This window comes from Rhopalosiphum maidis, chromosome 1 (assembly GCF_003676215.2).
Source record: "Rhopalosiphum maidis isolate BTI-1 chromosome 1, ASM367621v3, whole genome shotgun sequence".
Classification (NCBI taxonomy): domain Eukaryota; kingdom Metazoa; phylum Arthropoda; class Insecta; order Hemiptera; family Aphididae; genus Rhopalosiphum; species Rhopalosiphum maidis.
The window spans coordinates 77,373,614-77,391,293 of NC_040877.1; the positions used below are offsets into that span (position 1 = coordinate 77,373,614).

The 17,680-nt window shown below is 30.2% G+C and overlaps 2 protein-coding genes across 7 annotated transcripts; one reads left to right on the top strand and one right to left on the bottom strand.

Moving 5' to 3' along the window:
* Positions 1 to 789: 789 nt before the first annotated feature.
* LOC113556664 (chitooligosaccharidolytic beta-N-acetylglucosaminidase-like) lies at positions 790 to 8,319 on the bottom strand. 6 transcript variants are annotated; one of them, XM_026961752.2, is made up of 9 exons: positions 8,197 to 8,319; positions 4,292 to 4,420; positions 3,218 to 3,376; positions 2,918 to 3,162; positions 2,521 to 2,845; positions 2,012 to 2,339; positions 1,528 to 1,950; positions 1,336 to 1,460; positions 790 to 1,048 (listed from the first exon to the last, which is right to left on the bottom strand). In XM_026961752.2, the coding sequence occupies exons 1-9, from the start codon at positions 8,199 to 8,201 to the stop codon at positions 946 to 948; spliced, it is 1,842 nt and encodes a 613-aa protein (XP_026817553.1). In that variant the 5' UTR covers positions 8,202 to 8,319; the 3' UTR covers positions 790 to 945. The 6 variants fall into 6 exon arrangements, with proteins under 6 accessions (XP_026817553.1, XP_026817555.1, XP_026817556.1 ...); XM_026961754.1 differs by having other exon boundaries at positions 8,190 to 8,208; XM_026961755.1 differs by lacking the exon at positions 8,197 to 8,319 and adding an exon at positions 5,435 to 5,463.
* Positions 8,320 to 15,575: 7,256 nt separating this feature from the next.
* LOC113559301 lies at positions 15,576 to 15,989 on the top strand. Its single transcript, XM_026964972.1, has one exon. It carries the CDS (start codon positions 15,576 to 15,578, stop codon positions 15,987 to 15,989), a length of 414 nt encoding a protein of 137 aa, XP_026820773.1.
* The last annotated feature ends 1,691 nt before the right edge of the window (positions 15,990 to 17,680 follow it).

The window sequence follows — 17,680 nt, forward strand, 5'->3', positions numbered from 1 at the left end:
AATTTAAAAAACATTATCTGAGTACGTACATTGCCATTTTACAATATTTTAATTTTTACACAAGTTAGGTTTTTATAAAAATATAAAATATTACAATTTAAAATTATCGATATAATATGATGTGAGTAAATATCAACTATCTTGTCCAAATTTGTATTCTGCGCATGGTAGTTTTCTTTAGCAGAAAATTTATTATAGTGGTAATCAATAACCAAAAATTAAAATACAACATATTAGGATATAATATATTCGATTATAATTTCTTTTGAATGATTCAAATTAAATTCTCATATTTTTAAAACACAATTATTATAGCCTCTTAAATGACTATTTTTTATTTAACAACGTACATATAATTATTAAATTTTAGTCCTAAATAATTTGTTGAAATGATTAACTTTATAATTATAAAATAATAAAATATTTAATCTCAGATGAAAAAAAAAATTGGCAAGTAAGTAGGTGTAACGCTTTGCTTTATAGTTATAGGTAGTGCTTGTCCCTGAGTAGAGCACTATATTTTTTGTATTTTCACTGTGTTCAGAGTATACATATTTAAGGCAATATTATTATGAAATGAATTTAATTATTTTGAAAATGTCAAATAGTAAAATGTATTATAATATATTAAATACGTAAATATTTAACTCATCAAAAATTATCCTCTGTGTAAAAATTATTAAAAATTTAATGCAAGATAGTAAATAATATATATAGTAAATATGGTAATAATCTTTATTTTTATATTTATTTATATAAAGCCGAAATGAATTTGAATACATTTTACATAAACCTAATGCGCAAAATAAATGCGCTCTATAGCATGCTGGAAAAAATTGATTATTTATTTAAATATATTGCATTATTATTATTATGAAAATATATACATGTATAAATAATAATATACCCTTCTTAAACCTATACATTTTCAAAAAAAAAATTGTATTACTCTAATATGCACTCTCCTTCGTGGATGTAACACCATTCCGGTGTCACTGTGTCTGCTTTAAGACCAAGTGTTATCAGTCTTTCACGATGTTGTATGAATCTAAAATTAAAAAAGAATAATTTGTACAAATTAATAAATATAAATTTTTACATAAACATGATAAAAAAAAATAAAAAAAAAGAGTTACAAACTCTAGTTGTTTAATAATAAGCATGAGTATATAAAATACTTAAAATTTAATAATCGTTTATTGATCACTGGTAGTATCAATACGTGTGAATACTTGAACAATTTTAAGTAAACAATATGCTCAAAGACATGTGTGAAGATATTACATGAAACAAGGAGGATTAACTAGATTACAATTTTGTAAGTATAAGTGGTACCTGTTTTCAGCAGATACAGAATTTGTTATTGGGTTTGACCACAGTCGTTCGGCTAAAGCTGCAGCTCTTGGCCATACTTTAGAATCAATAGCATTATCATCGACATACTCAGACCACATACATGTCTAAAATAATAAGAAAAAAGTTGTAATTCAAAAATACAGTTTAAATATGATATTTATTAAGTCTTACTTCTGCGCCTAATAAAAGATTTGGATCGTCTACATTTGGCATTTTATTGTTGTACATTTCTTCCCAAGTATGATAATTAGTTGAAAACCAAAAACCGTGATCAAGATAGTAAACACTCTGTAAAGCGATTATAACCTTATAGCCTAATTTAACGAGTTCTTCTGGACTATTTGATCCTTCCCAAACTTCGACGGTGTATCTTCTTTTGTCCAAATACCTCTCTATAACTTTAGGTTCAGTCAAACCACTAGACCAAACGATGATGTCGGATTTATCATCTCCAGCTTCTTTATCGTATTCACTTAACGAATTAGCATGGAATTGAGACCACAAGTTTAAATAACCTTCTTCATCCAAGCTACGGTTGTTGTTTTTCATCCAATCAGTGATTTCAGTAGTAGTATTCCAGCAATTTAGAGCAACCTGCATCCAGTAAATTATATTAAAATCTTAAAGAATCATTTGTGGTTTGTACATCATTTACCTCATCGCCACCCATGTGGAACGCTTCTCCTTTTGGTAGTACATTTATTAAGTCCTTATAAATTTTTCCCAACCATTTATATGTATTAGTATTGATTGGATTGAGCTGTCCACATGGTGGTTGTACACAGTAATTTTTCCAAGGTTCTCTGTCTACACAAACAGCCATGTCACCAAAGCCGAATTCTTTACCCCATTGCCAACCGTTACCGGCGTGTGCTGGCGAATCGATCTCGATAATAATTCTGACTCCTCTTACTAATGCATATCTGAGAAGATCTTTGATTTCGTTAAACGAATATTTTTCATTAGGACTATAAGCTCCATATCTGAAGTATAAATAAAAAAAATATATATGAAATCAAATGTAATAATTAAATAGTATAATAAATTGAAATTATTATTATTATGGCATTTATAAAAACACTTAAAAAAAATAAATGTATAATTTTTAATTTTTTTATAAAAATATCATTGCATTATAGATCTTTAAATTTCGGAAAAACTTACTTAGACATTAATGGCGCACTAGGTAAATCCAACGGAAAACTATGAGAATCGGTGGCGTGCCAATGGAATACATTTAGTTTGGAATGAGCCATCGCATCGATATGTCGCTTAATAGTTGATATTGGGAAATAATGTCTTGCCGTGTCGAGCATAAAACCACGGTATGCGTATATAGGTCGATCAGTTATTTGAACATCGCCAGCCATCACCAATTTTTTTCCAGACACAATAGAACCGTATGTAGCAACAAGTTGTCTTACAGTTTCCAATCCATTTCTCGCTCCATAAACGGTCTTTGCTTCGATATTAATAAGTATACTGTCTCCTAGAAATGAAATACCAGTATAATATATAGTTTCAAATAGCCTCATACTGTATGAATTAAATAGTTTCTTACCCTCGGTATTTATTTTCAAACTATAACTTTCGTCTGTTGTCAATTTGATATATTCAAATGGATTACTTGTAGATATAGATATAATTGGAGTATTTGCATTGGAAACACAATTTGGGACACATAGTTTTTTTAAGGACAATATAAAAACTTGAGACGCTTCAGACATGTATTCTTTGCTTAATTGGTCAGCCATCTTCGATGTATCAAATTTAACATTATCGAGACCGAATTCGATTACAGAGTGTCTATTATATTAAAATAATTAATTTCAAACAAATAATTACATAAAAATGAATTTACCTTATCGTTGTATTGACTGTTGGTTTCGGCCAAAGTGATCCATAGCGTCCACAGGTTAAACGACAAACGTCTACAGACCCATCAACTCCACTGTTCTCTTTTTCCATTGAAGGCAATTTGCTGACGACACATGTATTGTTGATACATTTAAATGATTTACTAAAGACAATTTAATAGATAATATTAAATTATATTGTTGCAAAAAAAATATCATTGATTTCCTATAGTAGAAATAATGTTTTTGATATTATACCTATAAATTATTAAAAAGTATGCAGTGTTTGTCAATTTTATTGTAATTAACTCGGAGGTTAGGATATGTACATTTTTTAAGTTGACGATAAACAATCATTATTCACAAATAACTGAATAATAAAGATTATATTAAATAATATTTTTATTGTTAATCGCCTCTAACCACTGATCAGCATTATTTGTGGCTCTTATTAGTCTTATTAATAAATTATCGATAACAATCCATCATTAAAAGCTATAATAATATATTATCATATGATATAAAATATAATTCAATAATCCATTTAATTGTAATTTTAAACTAATAATTTATGACTGAAAATATTTAAAGTATTTTTGTTAGTATCAGAAATTATTTTTAACAATTGTAAAATAAAATTAAAAAAAAAATTATTCAGAAACAACGATTTAAAAAAACTAAATATTTTAAAATAACTCTTTTATTCTTTTTTTTTTTTAGATAGAAAAACTTAACTTTAAATTCACTTATATAGTAAAATTTTAATCACACCTTCATTTTTAATAAACAAATCATAATATAATATATCACATAGACAGTTCATTATTGAATACTTTTTAGTTATTTTAGATCTAAACTGAGACAACGATATGATCTGCTACAAACATTATATTTCCGACAGATATCGTAACACAACCGTTTATACACTTACGTCTATTTGCCTAATTGTATCTATATCTTTGTCGATACGTAGTCAATAACACGAACAACTACGATGACTACAACAATGTGAGTTATACTCCTCACCTATAGTTCACCTAGATAAATTCTAATTGGTGTGAAATTGTTAATATACTCACACAAAGTACAACTGCTTGGTGGTAACACTATCATCTTCTGCAGCTACGTAAGCGTTTTGTCGCATAACCGCAATCAGATACAACAGCATCACACCGGCCATCAGCACACACCCCACCATCGTATTACGTCTATTGAACACAATAATAGCACACGCAAAGTAATAAATCACCATCACGTTTCCTCGAATAGCTTCTTGAAATCATACTATGCTTACTGTATATTTTAAATATTTAACATTTCACCATCCTAAGCCAAAAATATCTCTTATGCACCAGATACATATTCACTATACAGAGTACTACCGAATGAAATTAGATCCATTAATATAACTATCAGATATTTAGCTCTAATTTCGATGGACGAATATAATACTCATTATAGCTTCCCTGTTTAAAATGTTTAAATGATGTTTTATTAATTATCAACTAAATAAATGTAATGGAAAAAAATGAGACATATTATGGTGAAGTTTAAATATTTAAAAAAATGTATGTAACTGTAACATATATATTTTAGATTCCGAGCAGAGCAATCAGTGTATTAATTTTATATGATTTTGGTGGCCAATTGGATCTAGTTAAAATTTTGATTCATAAAAATCACGAAAATTAGCAAATTACATTTTTCCTAAAAATTCATAAAAAAATTTTTATTTTATACCTAAATTTAGAAAATTGAATACAAGATTCTCCGTAAATAGTTTATAGTGTTTATACTGAAACCATAAAATTAAATAAATGTATAAAAGCAATTATTTTTTACAGACATTTAAATATCAAATTTGAATGAAATTACTTATTTTAACGATAAATAACGATGTTAATTTACAAAAAAAATTCGTGAGAACTTAAAACATTTAAGTTTATTATATAATTATGGCATTTATTATTCGCAATATTATTTTTTATTTATCGGTATTAGATTTAAAATATTAAGTTTAAAAATAAGCTATAAATAAAAACAAGAAAAACATTTCAAAGAAACCTATTTTAATATATAAATATACGCCAGTAGTGAAGTGTGTAGTTTGGTAAATTTATTAATATGTTGATAATAATATCGTTTAAAATGTACTTACTGTGTGGATTACAATTATTATTTCTTGTGTATATGATAGGTACTACCTATAAGTACATACTCACTATAATTATTAACTTCTTCGAGACATTGGTTTTAGAATACGATTGAACAATGATCATGTTTTGTCATAAGTATTATGTTAGCTGCTGGTAAGTAAGTAAGTTTATGGAAAGGATCGCGGACCAATAGGGAACTATGTAACGATTACGTCATATTTAATACATACCTACTTACATAATATGACGTGTTATAACTTATAAGTTATAGCCAACTATTACTATTATTGTTTAGATAAATTTGACTTTTATTTTATATGTATATACATTCTGACATTCAGTAGCACTAACTGCTTTAGGTATATGTTATACAAAGTCGGCCGGGCTTATTATGATTTCGCCTCGAGCCAGGTCACTTTAAATGGACTGCAATTTTTTATTATTTCATGTATATGAGTATAAATCGTATATCATCGATTCAAAACTACTAAATGTTAGTATAATTCTTTTTAAAATGACTGTGAACGTTTAAATTATATTTACTCGTATGAAATATTCATCATAACAAGGTCATGCATGATACGTAATAACAATAACATAAAAATCACTTCTACAATATATACCTAATTTCTAATATACTACTACTTATAATACCTATACAATATTATAATAATTATTTATAAAAAGAAGGCGGATGTAGGTAACCACGTGTAGTTCTTCTTTGCAATAACACTTATTAACTGCACTCTTGGCATCAAGTTTACTTCACATTATCCTTATGTATATAGAAAAAATCAAACCTTTTGTGTTCCAATTTTGTGACGACACTATTAACTCTACCAAATGTCACTAGGTCACCCGATTTTTCATTTTTTTTTTTTTTTTGTCTGAGAAAGGCTTTGTTTAAAATAGAACTCTGAATGTAGTATATCAATATGTTTTGATTTAAGTCATTTTAGAATTAAGTAACTCATCATTTTAGAATCATTTGTAAATATCATAAATTAAATTAAATTATAAAAATAATTATGGCTAGGCTTTAAATAGTTTATTTATAATAATTAATAAACAACCGATGTAGATACAAATTGATTATTTAACATACGAGCGAAGCCGGGTTATTTAGCTAGTAAAATATTATATAAGACAAAAGTCACTATAGTCTGTACTGTGTGTTACAGTCTTGGGTATGTAAGTATTAAATTTGAATTCAATCATTATAATTATTATTACACATACGGAATACGATTCTGAGCGCAGACGGTCGTTCAACCTAGGATATTTTAAATTATCTCGTATTTATAATGCTATTGCCTATTAGCTATATATTTCACTATAATAATAATAATTCAAGATGAATTAATTTTTGACGAAAACATTACATTTTTATTTTATTAATACTATTGTATTAATTACTATATTTAGTATATAATTACTTATATTTTATTTATATTATATTGTATTGTATATTGTTTTAATTAACTTTTGAGTCAATAACGTACAACACATAGATCACGGGGTTTATTGGCTCTCGCCTACCACCTCACGGACTACATGTTAGCGATGTGCGTTAGTCGCGAGCTGCGGAAAGAACACGACCGCCGATCGTCGCATAATACGCGAGACAAACGGCTGACGGACACAAACGCCACGCGACTAGTCAAATAACATCGATAACTAAAGCATTATATTATACACGTAACATATTATTAGGGGCCTCGCTACTGCCGAGTTCAAAAGACGTTAAGTTTTGACAAAATTAAAGTTAGTTTAAGATGTCCGATGTTGATTCTGAAAAAAATTCTGAACTCGGCATAAAATTGTCTATGGAATACTTTGTAAAAATTAAATCTTATATTCTAATAAAGTGATAATAAAAACTTAAAAATATGAATTTTTTCAAATCATAATATTAAATTTAAAATTAAAATATTCAAAGGGGATAGATCCCCCTTGGTATTTTTTTTACTGGTACGTAAATCCAATTTTTAACAGACTCTACTCGTATTTTGATTATTTAATGTAACTTAAGAAAAAAAAATTGTAAATACTTGAAATGTTCATTGCGTTTTTATAATATCATTTTATACATATGGTATAATTTTAAAAATATATAAACTTTTTGATTTCAATTTTCAATTTTTTATTTTTATTTTTATAAATATAGCAAAAAAAATATTAAATGATAAAAATGTATTAAAATGTAATACAATGGTCCTAACAAGTGTTTTATTTCTCAAATAAAAATTATCAAAAATGTGTAATTACAACATTTTTTAGTAAACATTTAAATTTAAAATTTTGACAAATTATCAAAAATTACAAATTATTTTATGATTAAAAATAAATAAAAAATGTTCTGTTTATACCCGAGATTAAAAACATAGATGAACATTTAATACAAGGTTCTTTAAACGTTTTGCAAATTATATAACATAAGATTCTTTAGGTACTTATTTCCTGTCATAGTTATTATCAGCATAAGTTTCACAATTGTTTTTGTTTTATGAATGACGAATAAACATTATTTTATTTTTTCAAACGTATATGATTATCACTCATTGTACGATCAAATCTTTAATTTTTTTACCTATTATTGATAGGCATAAGAAATTTTCAATTTTTATCTGTTTTTTTTTTTATAAATATCGATAAAAAAAAAAATTATTTTTGAGTCAAAATTCTTGAAAAATTATGACAAGATCCCACAAAATATATTCTCAAAACTGTATAAAATTAAAAATATATAAAGCCAATTTTTTTTATGCATTTGAAGCTAAAATTTTCCGATACAGTCATTAATTTATTATTAGGTACTTACTACTTACTTCATCAATATTTTTCGTGTTATTTGTTGTACAATTCTAAAATATCAGATATTTAAAGACTAGAAAATTCTAATATTTGTGACGTCCGACATTAATGCGTGCTTATGAAGCATATTAGTAGACAGATACAGAATAAGTATAAACTATCATATTAATAATTATACCATAGTAGGTACATATGAAAAGTCTATTATTGTTGCTATATAATATTATAATTATATACTTGTTTTTTTTTCAATGATTCATAAATTATTATAATTATCCCTCATTATATTATTGCCGTATATTATGCAAATTCATTTAAAATATCATTAAGCAAAGCTCTAAATTCAGATCATTAGAACGTTTATGAATATTTTTTGTATGTAAATTTTCCAAATATATTTAAAGCCTTTACAAATATTGAATTACTACTAACTACAATAATATTGTTAGTCTGATAATTACTTATGAATAACTTTAATTAGCACAACGAGTTGGTCATAAACTCATAGCTCGTCATAGATGAAGTAACATCAATATAATTATAAAAAACTAAAATACACTTTTATTTTTTATAATTATATAATATGTAAGTACAACAGCCATTAAATCATTAAATAAGTTTTGTCTGTTCAACAAATGTTTGACTAAAAAAATATTATAAGGCATATTGTAATTAATATTTTTGTAATGTAAGCGATTTCTATTTTTATAATTAGATTCTATATTCATCGTCAGATTTTCGTTTCGGTTTTTGTATTGTATACCGTTCCTAGACATAACGAGTCCGTTTTTAATGGTAAATTATTACATAATATCGATTCCGACGCGTGTTGAACAGTTATTACTTTTTCATAAGAGTGTTGTCGTCTATAAGCAATTTCACTCTGGTATTTTTACTAATAACTGTACCATGCCAGATTTACTCGGTCAGAGTGGTTAGATGTCTGAATGTCTGATACCCCTTTGTAAGTAGCCGACTCGTCACCGCGGACACCATACCGCAAAACATATATTCGTCTGGCGCGAAGACATAAAAGCAGACATATATCACAGTTATTGCGAGACATGAAAAGCCTAATACTTAACAGTTAACAACATTAGAGTATGGAATTATTGCATTAAAAGAGACAAGAGTTATAGCTTCAAAAACTACCTCCAACATTTCTCGCTATCGTTTCCGGGCTCGACGGCCGTACTTGTTGGAGTCATATTGGCTTATTGAATATTTTAAGACTAAATATTTACGGTTATTTGTTTTTGAATTATAACAAAAACAAAAATTGTTTGAGAACGAATATTATGTATATATTTATTATTCATACATATAATATATAAAGTTTATATAATAAAAAGATGAAAATGATCTAATTTATAATTTATTTGTTTATTCAAATTTAGTACTTATTATATTAAAAACAATATACCTAAACATAATTCTATTAGTGTCTAGTGTGGGAGGGGGGGGGTAAGTAAAAATGTCGGCCACTCAAGAAAAATATTCGCCATTACTATGCCACCCTGACCGTTAAATCATACGTTTATACACACATCGCGGTTATGCAAATACGGCGATATTCGTGTAACGGCTCACTCATCTCTCTCATACATCGTGAACACCGCCGGCTTACAACGACTAAACGAAAAACTAATTAAAGGCCGTGGTTGACAATAATAATATTACGCAACGGTCGTAACGAAGCACATCCAACAACACACAACGGACGTATTATATCTAATACGGTACAATATTACAAGGTGACCTGTCCGCGTTTACACTGTGAAGACGCGTGATTTGGGCGTGAGGTGTCGTCCAGAAAAGTGCATATAAGGGCCGTGTTGACAACAAAACTGATGTGTGGCCGGCCGATAAAAAAAAAAACTCGGCCGACGCACAAACGATCGGTATATTGGTGATGGGTATATACGAACACCAAAACGAATGGTGCATCGTCGGGCGGCTATTAATTTTACGCACCAAAACGATACATGGTTTTGACTTTTGAGTGTACCATTCGTCACTCAATCGACACTAACTGATTTCTATTAATCTATATCATGAATTAATATACATTGTATTGTTTATATACAATAATTGTTGATATGTTAATAGTTAAAAGTTGAAAAAATGAAAATTAAATGTTCGATTTGCACAGACCTATATGATTGTATAGGTTGTTGATATAAAAACTCGGTGAGTCAAATTTTTCCAATCCCGTCCAAAGTCTTGGTCAGTACAGCTAAGTTAAACTAAGTATAATTCAAGTAAGATAATGTTGTATATTTTATAAATATATATATATATATATATATTATATAAGTATATAGGTATATAAACTTATTAAATTATTTTTTTTATTGTATTTGTAAATGTAGCATATAATATATAAGTATTTTAATTACTTTACATTTATTTAATACAACTACGGATAGAGGATCACCTGTAATTGAAACTAATGTTAATTCAGTGACTAGAAAATTTCGGCGATTCAGTATAGATCGGAATAAAAATTATTTGTGTTTTATGTAGCATTGTCTCTGTATTATTCGTACCGCATAAGTATCTATAATATTATTATTTTATTTTATTTTCGTCTTCTTACGACTCGTCGCTCACCACTTAATCCTCCAACATATCGACTATCGCAGGCCGGCAACACACACACATTATTATAATACACATTACCCGTTTTTTCGATATTTTATTTGCAGTATAGTGTTGAAAATTTGTAAGATAGCGCCAATTTTTTTTTTATTTCTAGGTTTCATTATTGAGCTAAATTATATTGTATTATTGATATTGATATACATGGTATAGGTTGTAGTTTATATTTTTAAATTATTTTAATACATTAATATTATGTGTGCAAAACGCCATGGAATTTATTGTATTTTTTATAAAGTGTACGGTGTTCCCAAATATTACCGTATTTAGTACGTAAGTTTTTTTAATATTATTTATGGCTATATGCCTCTATACATATATATTATATATATTAGATCAGGTGGATCATTTGACCAGTCTACGATCCGTAAAACATGTAAGTAATATTTATTTGTTTCAGTTGTTGTACTATTATAAACTAAAAACCTTCAAGTATTTTAATTTTAATAGTTCAGCTACAATAATAGCCGTCTGTCTAATATAAATATTTACAATAAAATATTACCATATCATAAACATATTTATATTTATTACCTAATGATTTATATATTATATTATTGTATACCTATTATCATTTAATAATATTTGTATATTTAGTATAGGTTTAGCATATAATTAGAAATCTCGAATTTAAATAATAGTAACCGGAGGAACAATATTACCTTTTATATAACGTAATAACTTAAATAAATAATATTTCAAATATAAGAACTTGCAATTTATGGATTATGAAATATGTTAGCTACCTCTATAATTAAATGTATGACAATATCATCCGATTGTACTGTGTCCCCAAGAATTTCCGTCCGAGCCCTGCCGTGCGCACGTATATCTGGCATTTTAATATTTGTATTAATAATTTATACATTAATTATATTCTACGCAAAATATATAATGATGGTATGGATCGAGTATAAAATGTTCGTGTTGACTGTGCGCATGAGCAGATATCGTGATGCACTTCAACAATTCGCGTACGGAACAGATCTGTCACCGTCAATAGAGAAATCTGCAAATGTACAACAAAAATTAAATCATTATAATAAACTAACGATTACTATAAAGTATGACACGCGGTTAACAATCGTTATCGACGTTTGGAATGTAACGACGCACATGTATGATGTGCAGTCATAATAATCGTTATAATTATTATTTTATTGGTCACACATAAGTACAATAATAGAACGATGGCGATCACTCTTAAAGCTGTATAGATTTCCGCGTCTTTTTGATTGGCCTATATGTTTAGGTAACCGCGACGCTATCGCGGCGGTGATTATCGCTATCGCAGCGCGACGGTCCATACAATGGCTATTGGTACACACGCGTACCACGACTCGGACCCAATATAGTGATGACTACGTTAGCGACGACGTATTGATGGCAAAGACTGTACGAAGTGAGTAACTTGAAATAAAAATGTCAGCAGTGTCGACTCAACTGCTGTTTCCGGGTACGGTGCAACTGGTGCAGGTGAGCGAGATCGACGGCGACTCGATACAGACGGGGTTACCGAAAGGACGATGGTTACACGGTATCAGGACCTGTGCGGTGGCTGTCCGCAGACTAACTGTACTTCTTTTACGTCTTCGAATCCCGACGGCAGAGTCCTGTCCGCAGTAATTTACACGACCATTCGCTGTCTTCGCAAACTGTAAACAACCGTTCGCCGTACCCATACGTTAACCGTACCGTACGTTAAGGTCAAAACGCGCGTATAATACCTGAACGTGGTAATTTTCAGCCAAGGAAAAAAATATACATAAATAAATATCAATGTGACCTGTAGGCAATATAATTACTAATATAATTAATCATAATTTTAAAAACATTTTTTAACATATCTATAAGAATATAACCTTAGAAATATAATAAAATATTATTTTAACAATGATATAATTATAGATATTATTTAATCCCATATACTAGATGTGATTTTTTTTATAGTTACCTTATAAAATCAATTTAGTGCCTAGTATAATAAATTAGGTGCATACTATAATAATAATTATAATATGATATTTAAAAAAGTAGTCAACAAGTGACCATGGTAATGAATGATTAATAAGATAATTTATATTGGTATAGTAACTATCTATAACTAATAATGCCTGTATTTAAAGCTAAAATGATAAAATAATATAAATATAATGATAATATAGGTACAGTATGTGTATCGCATTACTTTGCTTGTCCGGCGCATTGTACAGACAATTTCACTACACTTATGAGTAGAGCAACACATTTATGATAATTGATAATATATTATAATGTCTAATCAAAGTGTTTTAACATACTCTCTGCAGATGATTTAACTTGACATTCGCTGTAATCGAGAACATAATAATATATAGTTGAATGGATATTTTTAGTTAAAAGTCTTTTCAAAAAGAATGTTGGATCTTATAGGTACTAATTATGTTCTTTTTTGTTAGAAAGTTATAATCGTTTAAAAGTTTTGTAAGAATTGAAAAAATAAATGATAATATACATAAATAAAAATTAGTCGGTGTTGATTGAGTGACGAGTGTATTAGAACACTTAAAATCATATATTATCGTTTGGTGCGTTAAATGCACCCAACAATTCACCATTCGTCTTGGTATGTAATTTGCATTGCCGTCACATAAATACCGGTCGTCCGTGCGTCGACCTCGTATGTTATCGTTGAACAGAACGACTGCGACACACGGATAAAATGCTGCAATAAGGCATAAGTAAGTTACTTATGTCGGTATAATTCCACTACGTACGTTATTCGATCACCCAAAGACTTTGGCAGCATGGTGATTGTAAAAGCGCGGTTAACGACGCCGCCCGACTACAGTACCAAATATTATGGTGATACGACGGTGACGGAAATTTTTCACGGGTCAGCGTTGTGGTGGTCAACGGCAATCCCAATCAAATTACCGACCGGTGAGGCAAGCGCCTCAAATTGATATATATATATATAATGTACATGATGTTACACACAAAGTCCGGAATTGTACAATGTCGCTGTACAAAGTAACTAGATTGTACAAGTTACATCATACGATTCGCGATGTGTACAATTATTGTACAAATCACAAAATTTAAAAACATATTATAAAAATTACAGTTTTTCGTATAAAAAATATGTAACATATTATACACAGCATTCCGACCGCATGCCGATGCCAATGCAAATTAATGTGCCCCGTTTAATCCGTGACACGATGTCAGTGATGTAATTATGTCATCGCTGTACAATATTTACGATACATAATAAATATATATTTTTATCGTCACCACAGCCACAGTCCAGTTAGGATATATAGTATTTAATATATTATAGTTTATATGGACCTCATTCAGTACCGTCGTGCCACCGCGACTATAGACGTCGTCACTGCAGCACTCGAAGACATGCTGACCATCGGTTGTGAGTTCACGTAAACACAATAATATCACACGATAATTGATTTATTTTTTCCTTAACGCAATATCTCGGTGGGACGTCTCCGACACCGACATTCTGTTCTTGTACGATCGCAAAATAGTGAATACCATTTGCGATTTGGATCGGCTTCTTTATCAGTCGCCGTATTATTTTTATGCGTCCCCGATTGCGTTAGGCCGTTGGTCAGCCTCCAACCGCGTTGCGACGCCGTAAACGTCGTATACACCGGGCCGTTTTTATATTGACGTGCGTCCGAGTGTGCCACCAATCACTTCATGGCAACCTATTCGGTGTTAAACGCTTCAGTACGTTTTTAATATTTTTTAACCACTGTTGTCCGGCTTCTCATCGGTTGTCGTTACCCCTTTGTACGCGCAATGCAGTACATGCAGTCTCGCTCTAACCATACCGTTATACATGACGTTTCGTGGCTATCGAACAGTCGGTCGCCTTGTTCCGTTACGATTAATAATTGTCGAGCTCTCGTAAATTAGTAACTATTGCCATATAACTGCAGCCATTGGTGTCGTTACGGCAGCATCGTTGTCCACTCCGCGGTACCGCTAGCCACCGTGTCGCCGTCGCCGCCGGGCCGCGCGATTGTAAATGGCGGGTATGGGTCGTTCGGCTGGCCACCATGCAGAGGGTGGTCTAACGCGTCTATGACCGAGCGCGTGACACACGCGAACTCGTCACACGACGGGGTGCCAGAGAACGTACGTTGATGATTTATCGACAAACTCCGTAGTGCCCCCTCTTTCTCGTACTCCCGGTCCCACATCGCTGCAGTCGTCCTATATGTGACGACTTCACCTATGAACCACAATAATTGTACGTCTTCGTATTGTCTTCGGATGCCGGTCGGTGTTATATCAGTTACTATATATACACACTGATACACAAGGTTGGGCATTAACGAGTTAAAAATTTAAAGTTAAGTTACTTGACGAGTTACTTTTATTTTGATAATTAACTTCTAACTTATTAACGGGTTTCTTTTTTTTAAGTAACTTCTAAATTAACGAGAAAACCCAAAATGATTTTAACATATTAATTATTAAGCAATACATTCGTTGTATCGTCAACAATTATTTCCCGGCCATTGAAATGCAAAAAGGCTTCGGAAGTGGCCAAAAAACTATTAAACCTATTTTTGACGTTTGGTGCCCCTCACGTTCTGTATTATTTGTATATTATAATTTATATATATCTTAGAGTTTTGAATCTACCAATACGAAACTCGATCATCCTGCTTTTAAACGACGCAACATTGCAGCTCAAAATTTAAAATGTCAAGCCTAAAGAATGGTAACCGGAGGCAAAGGCATCCTCCCTCCTTTAAAAGTTGGTGACAATGTGCTGGTGTCAAACCCGTCGGTGGATCGAGGGCAAGGAGATACAGCCAACCTTCTTGCAGTGATTATAGAAGAAAAAGATGGCAAATTTCGTATCGGGACTAAAGAAGGGATTTTAAGCACATGGCTGGAGCGGAACAGTTTGGCATCAACAAAGTACTGTTCCCTAACGACTGGAGACATTCAACAAAATGAATATTCATTACGAGAATTTGTTAGATTGAGGTCAGTTGGGACCGGACAAAGTTATCAACGTTGTACTTGTCGTACGAATTGCACATCTAAAACGTGCACATGTAAAAAAAATATGATGACGTGTAATTCAGCGTGCCACCCAGGCCATAATACTTGTGAAAATGTTTAAATATAATACAATTTTTTTTTTATTCACTTTTTTTACACATTAAAATGTATTTATTATTTTATTATATTTCCGGTGTTTTACACATTTATTTTAATTAAATTATGTTTTATAATTTTTTAAGAAGGGTTTTGCCGATTTCATGCAATCGGCAGTATTAAGCATTTTGAGTTGCCGATTTCTCGTTTTTGGCGACAACTTTGTTGATTTCATGAAATCGGCAATTTCATAATTTCGGCGTAACATATATATATACATGTGCTTTTGTATATAGGTAAGCCTCAAAGATTTTTTTACAAAATTGGTGGTCCGCACAACTAAAAAGTTTGGGAAATGCTGCATTAAACCATCATCTAGAGCCGTTGCTGCTGTGATGTTATTTATATTAGCGATTACCTGTTCACCATTTAATTGAGATTGCTGTTGGCCGCCGTACCCGTTAGTACATGGACCATTGCCAATAAACGTGCGGAAGTGACTTTTCATAATATTCCGTTCCTGCTGTTTCTCATACACTGTGTCTTCAATCTATGAAATCATCATGGGTGCGTGAAGTTTGCTGAAAAACTCGAGCACTAATTTCCACTATAACACCATTATTTAGTGCTCAATTAGTACTATTTAACTGTAGTGTTTTCGAAATTAGTGCTATATCTATATCTAATTAAAAGTTACACGGGAGCTTAACTTTCTCCACTAACTCCACGTAGCGATTGCACCGTCAGCACCAAAATCCGTGATAGCACCAAATTGTAGTGCTCCATTAGTGTTATTCAATTAGTGCTATTCGATGTTATTCTATTCGATTTATTCATATTGATAATGATAATATTATTATTTATTATTGATGACTTCATTAATAATAACTGTGTGAGATAGTAAATTCGATTTCATTGATGTTTGCTGATTAGATAGTCTGCAGACATATTATAATAAATTATTTTTGTTTAGTGTTTGACGACTGAACTTAAAATTGCAAATGAACTAAAGTTAAGTTTTGTCCGATTCTGTGTTTCCCAGATGTCGAGTACAACATTTTTTATTATTAGCTAGTTAGATAGTTGTTGATCATTCTTATCAGTCAACATTCGAATAACCGCCCTTTTTTTTCTACAGATGATTATTTTCATGTATAACACGTGTAGTACCTACAGTAAGTAGGGTATTATATTTTAATATTTAACGAAGATTTGTATTATTCTGTACTCGTTTTATACTTTTAGGTGATCATTTAGTCATGAAGTTATGAATGTATTGATTTTACAATGATGTAGGTTTTTTTTTATTTTTGTGTCTATTATCACATTTTGAAGTAGTAATAGTGTTTTGATTTTTGACTTCAGCCCTGAAAAAGAAATTGAATCTAGTTTGTACTTTAGTGGGGGGGGGGGTCAAAAGTAAAAAATGTCCAGTAATTTTCAAAAACGTCAGGAAAAACCCTGGAAAAATAACGGAAAAACTGTAATTTTTATGCATATCAAATTTTCGACAAAATCGATTTTTTATTTTGATGTTATTCAAAAACGAATCATTGTAAATACTTGACATTTTTACCAAGTTTTTATTATTAGCGTTATCTATTCACGATTGAATTTTCAAAATATTTCGAATTTTTTTAAGCTATTTATAGACAATTAAAATTTTCGATTTTTCTAAATTTTTTTTCTTGAAATGTCGATAAAAAAAAATTGGCT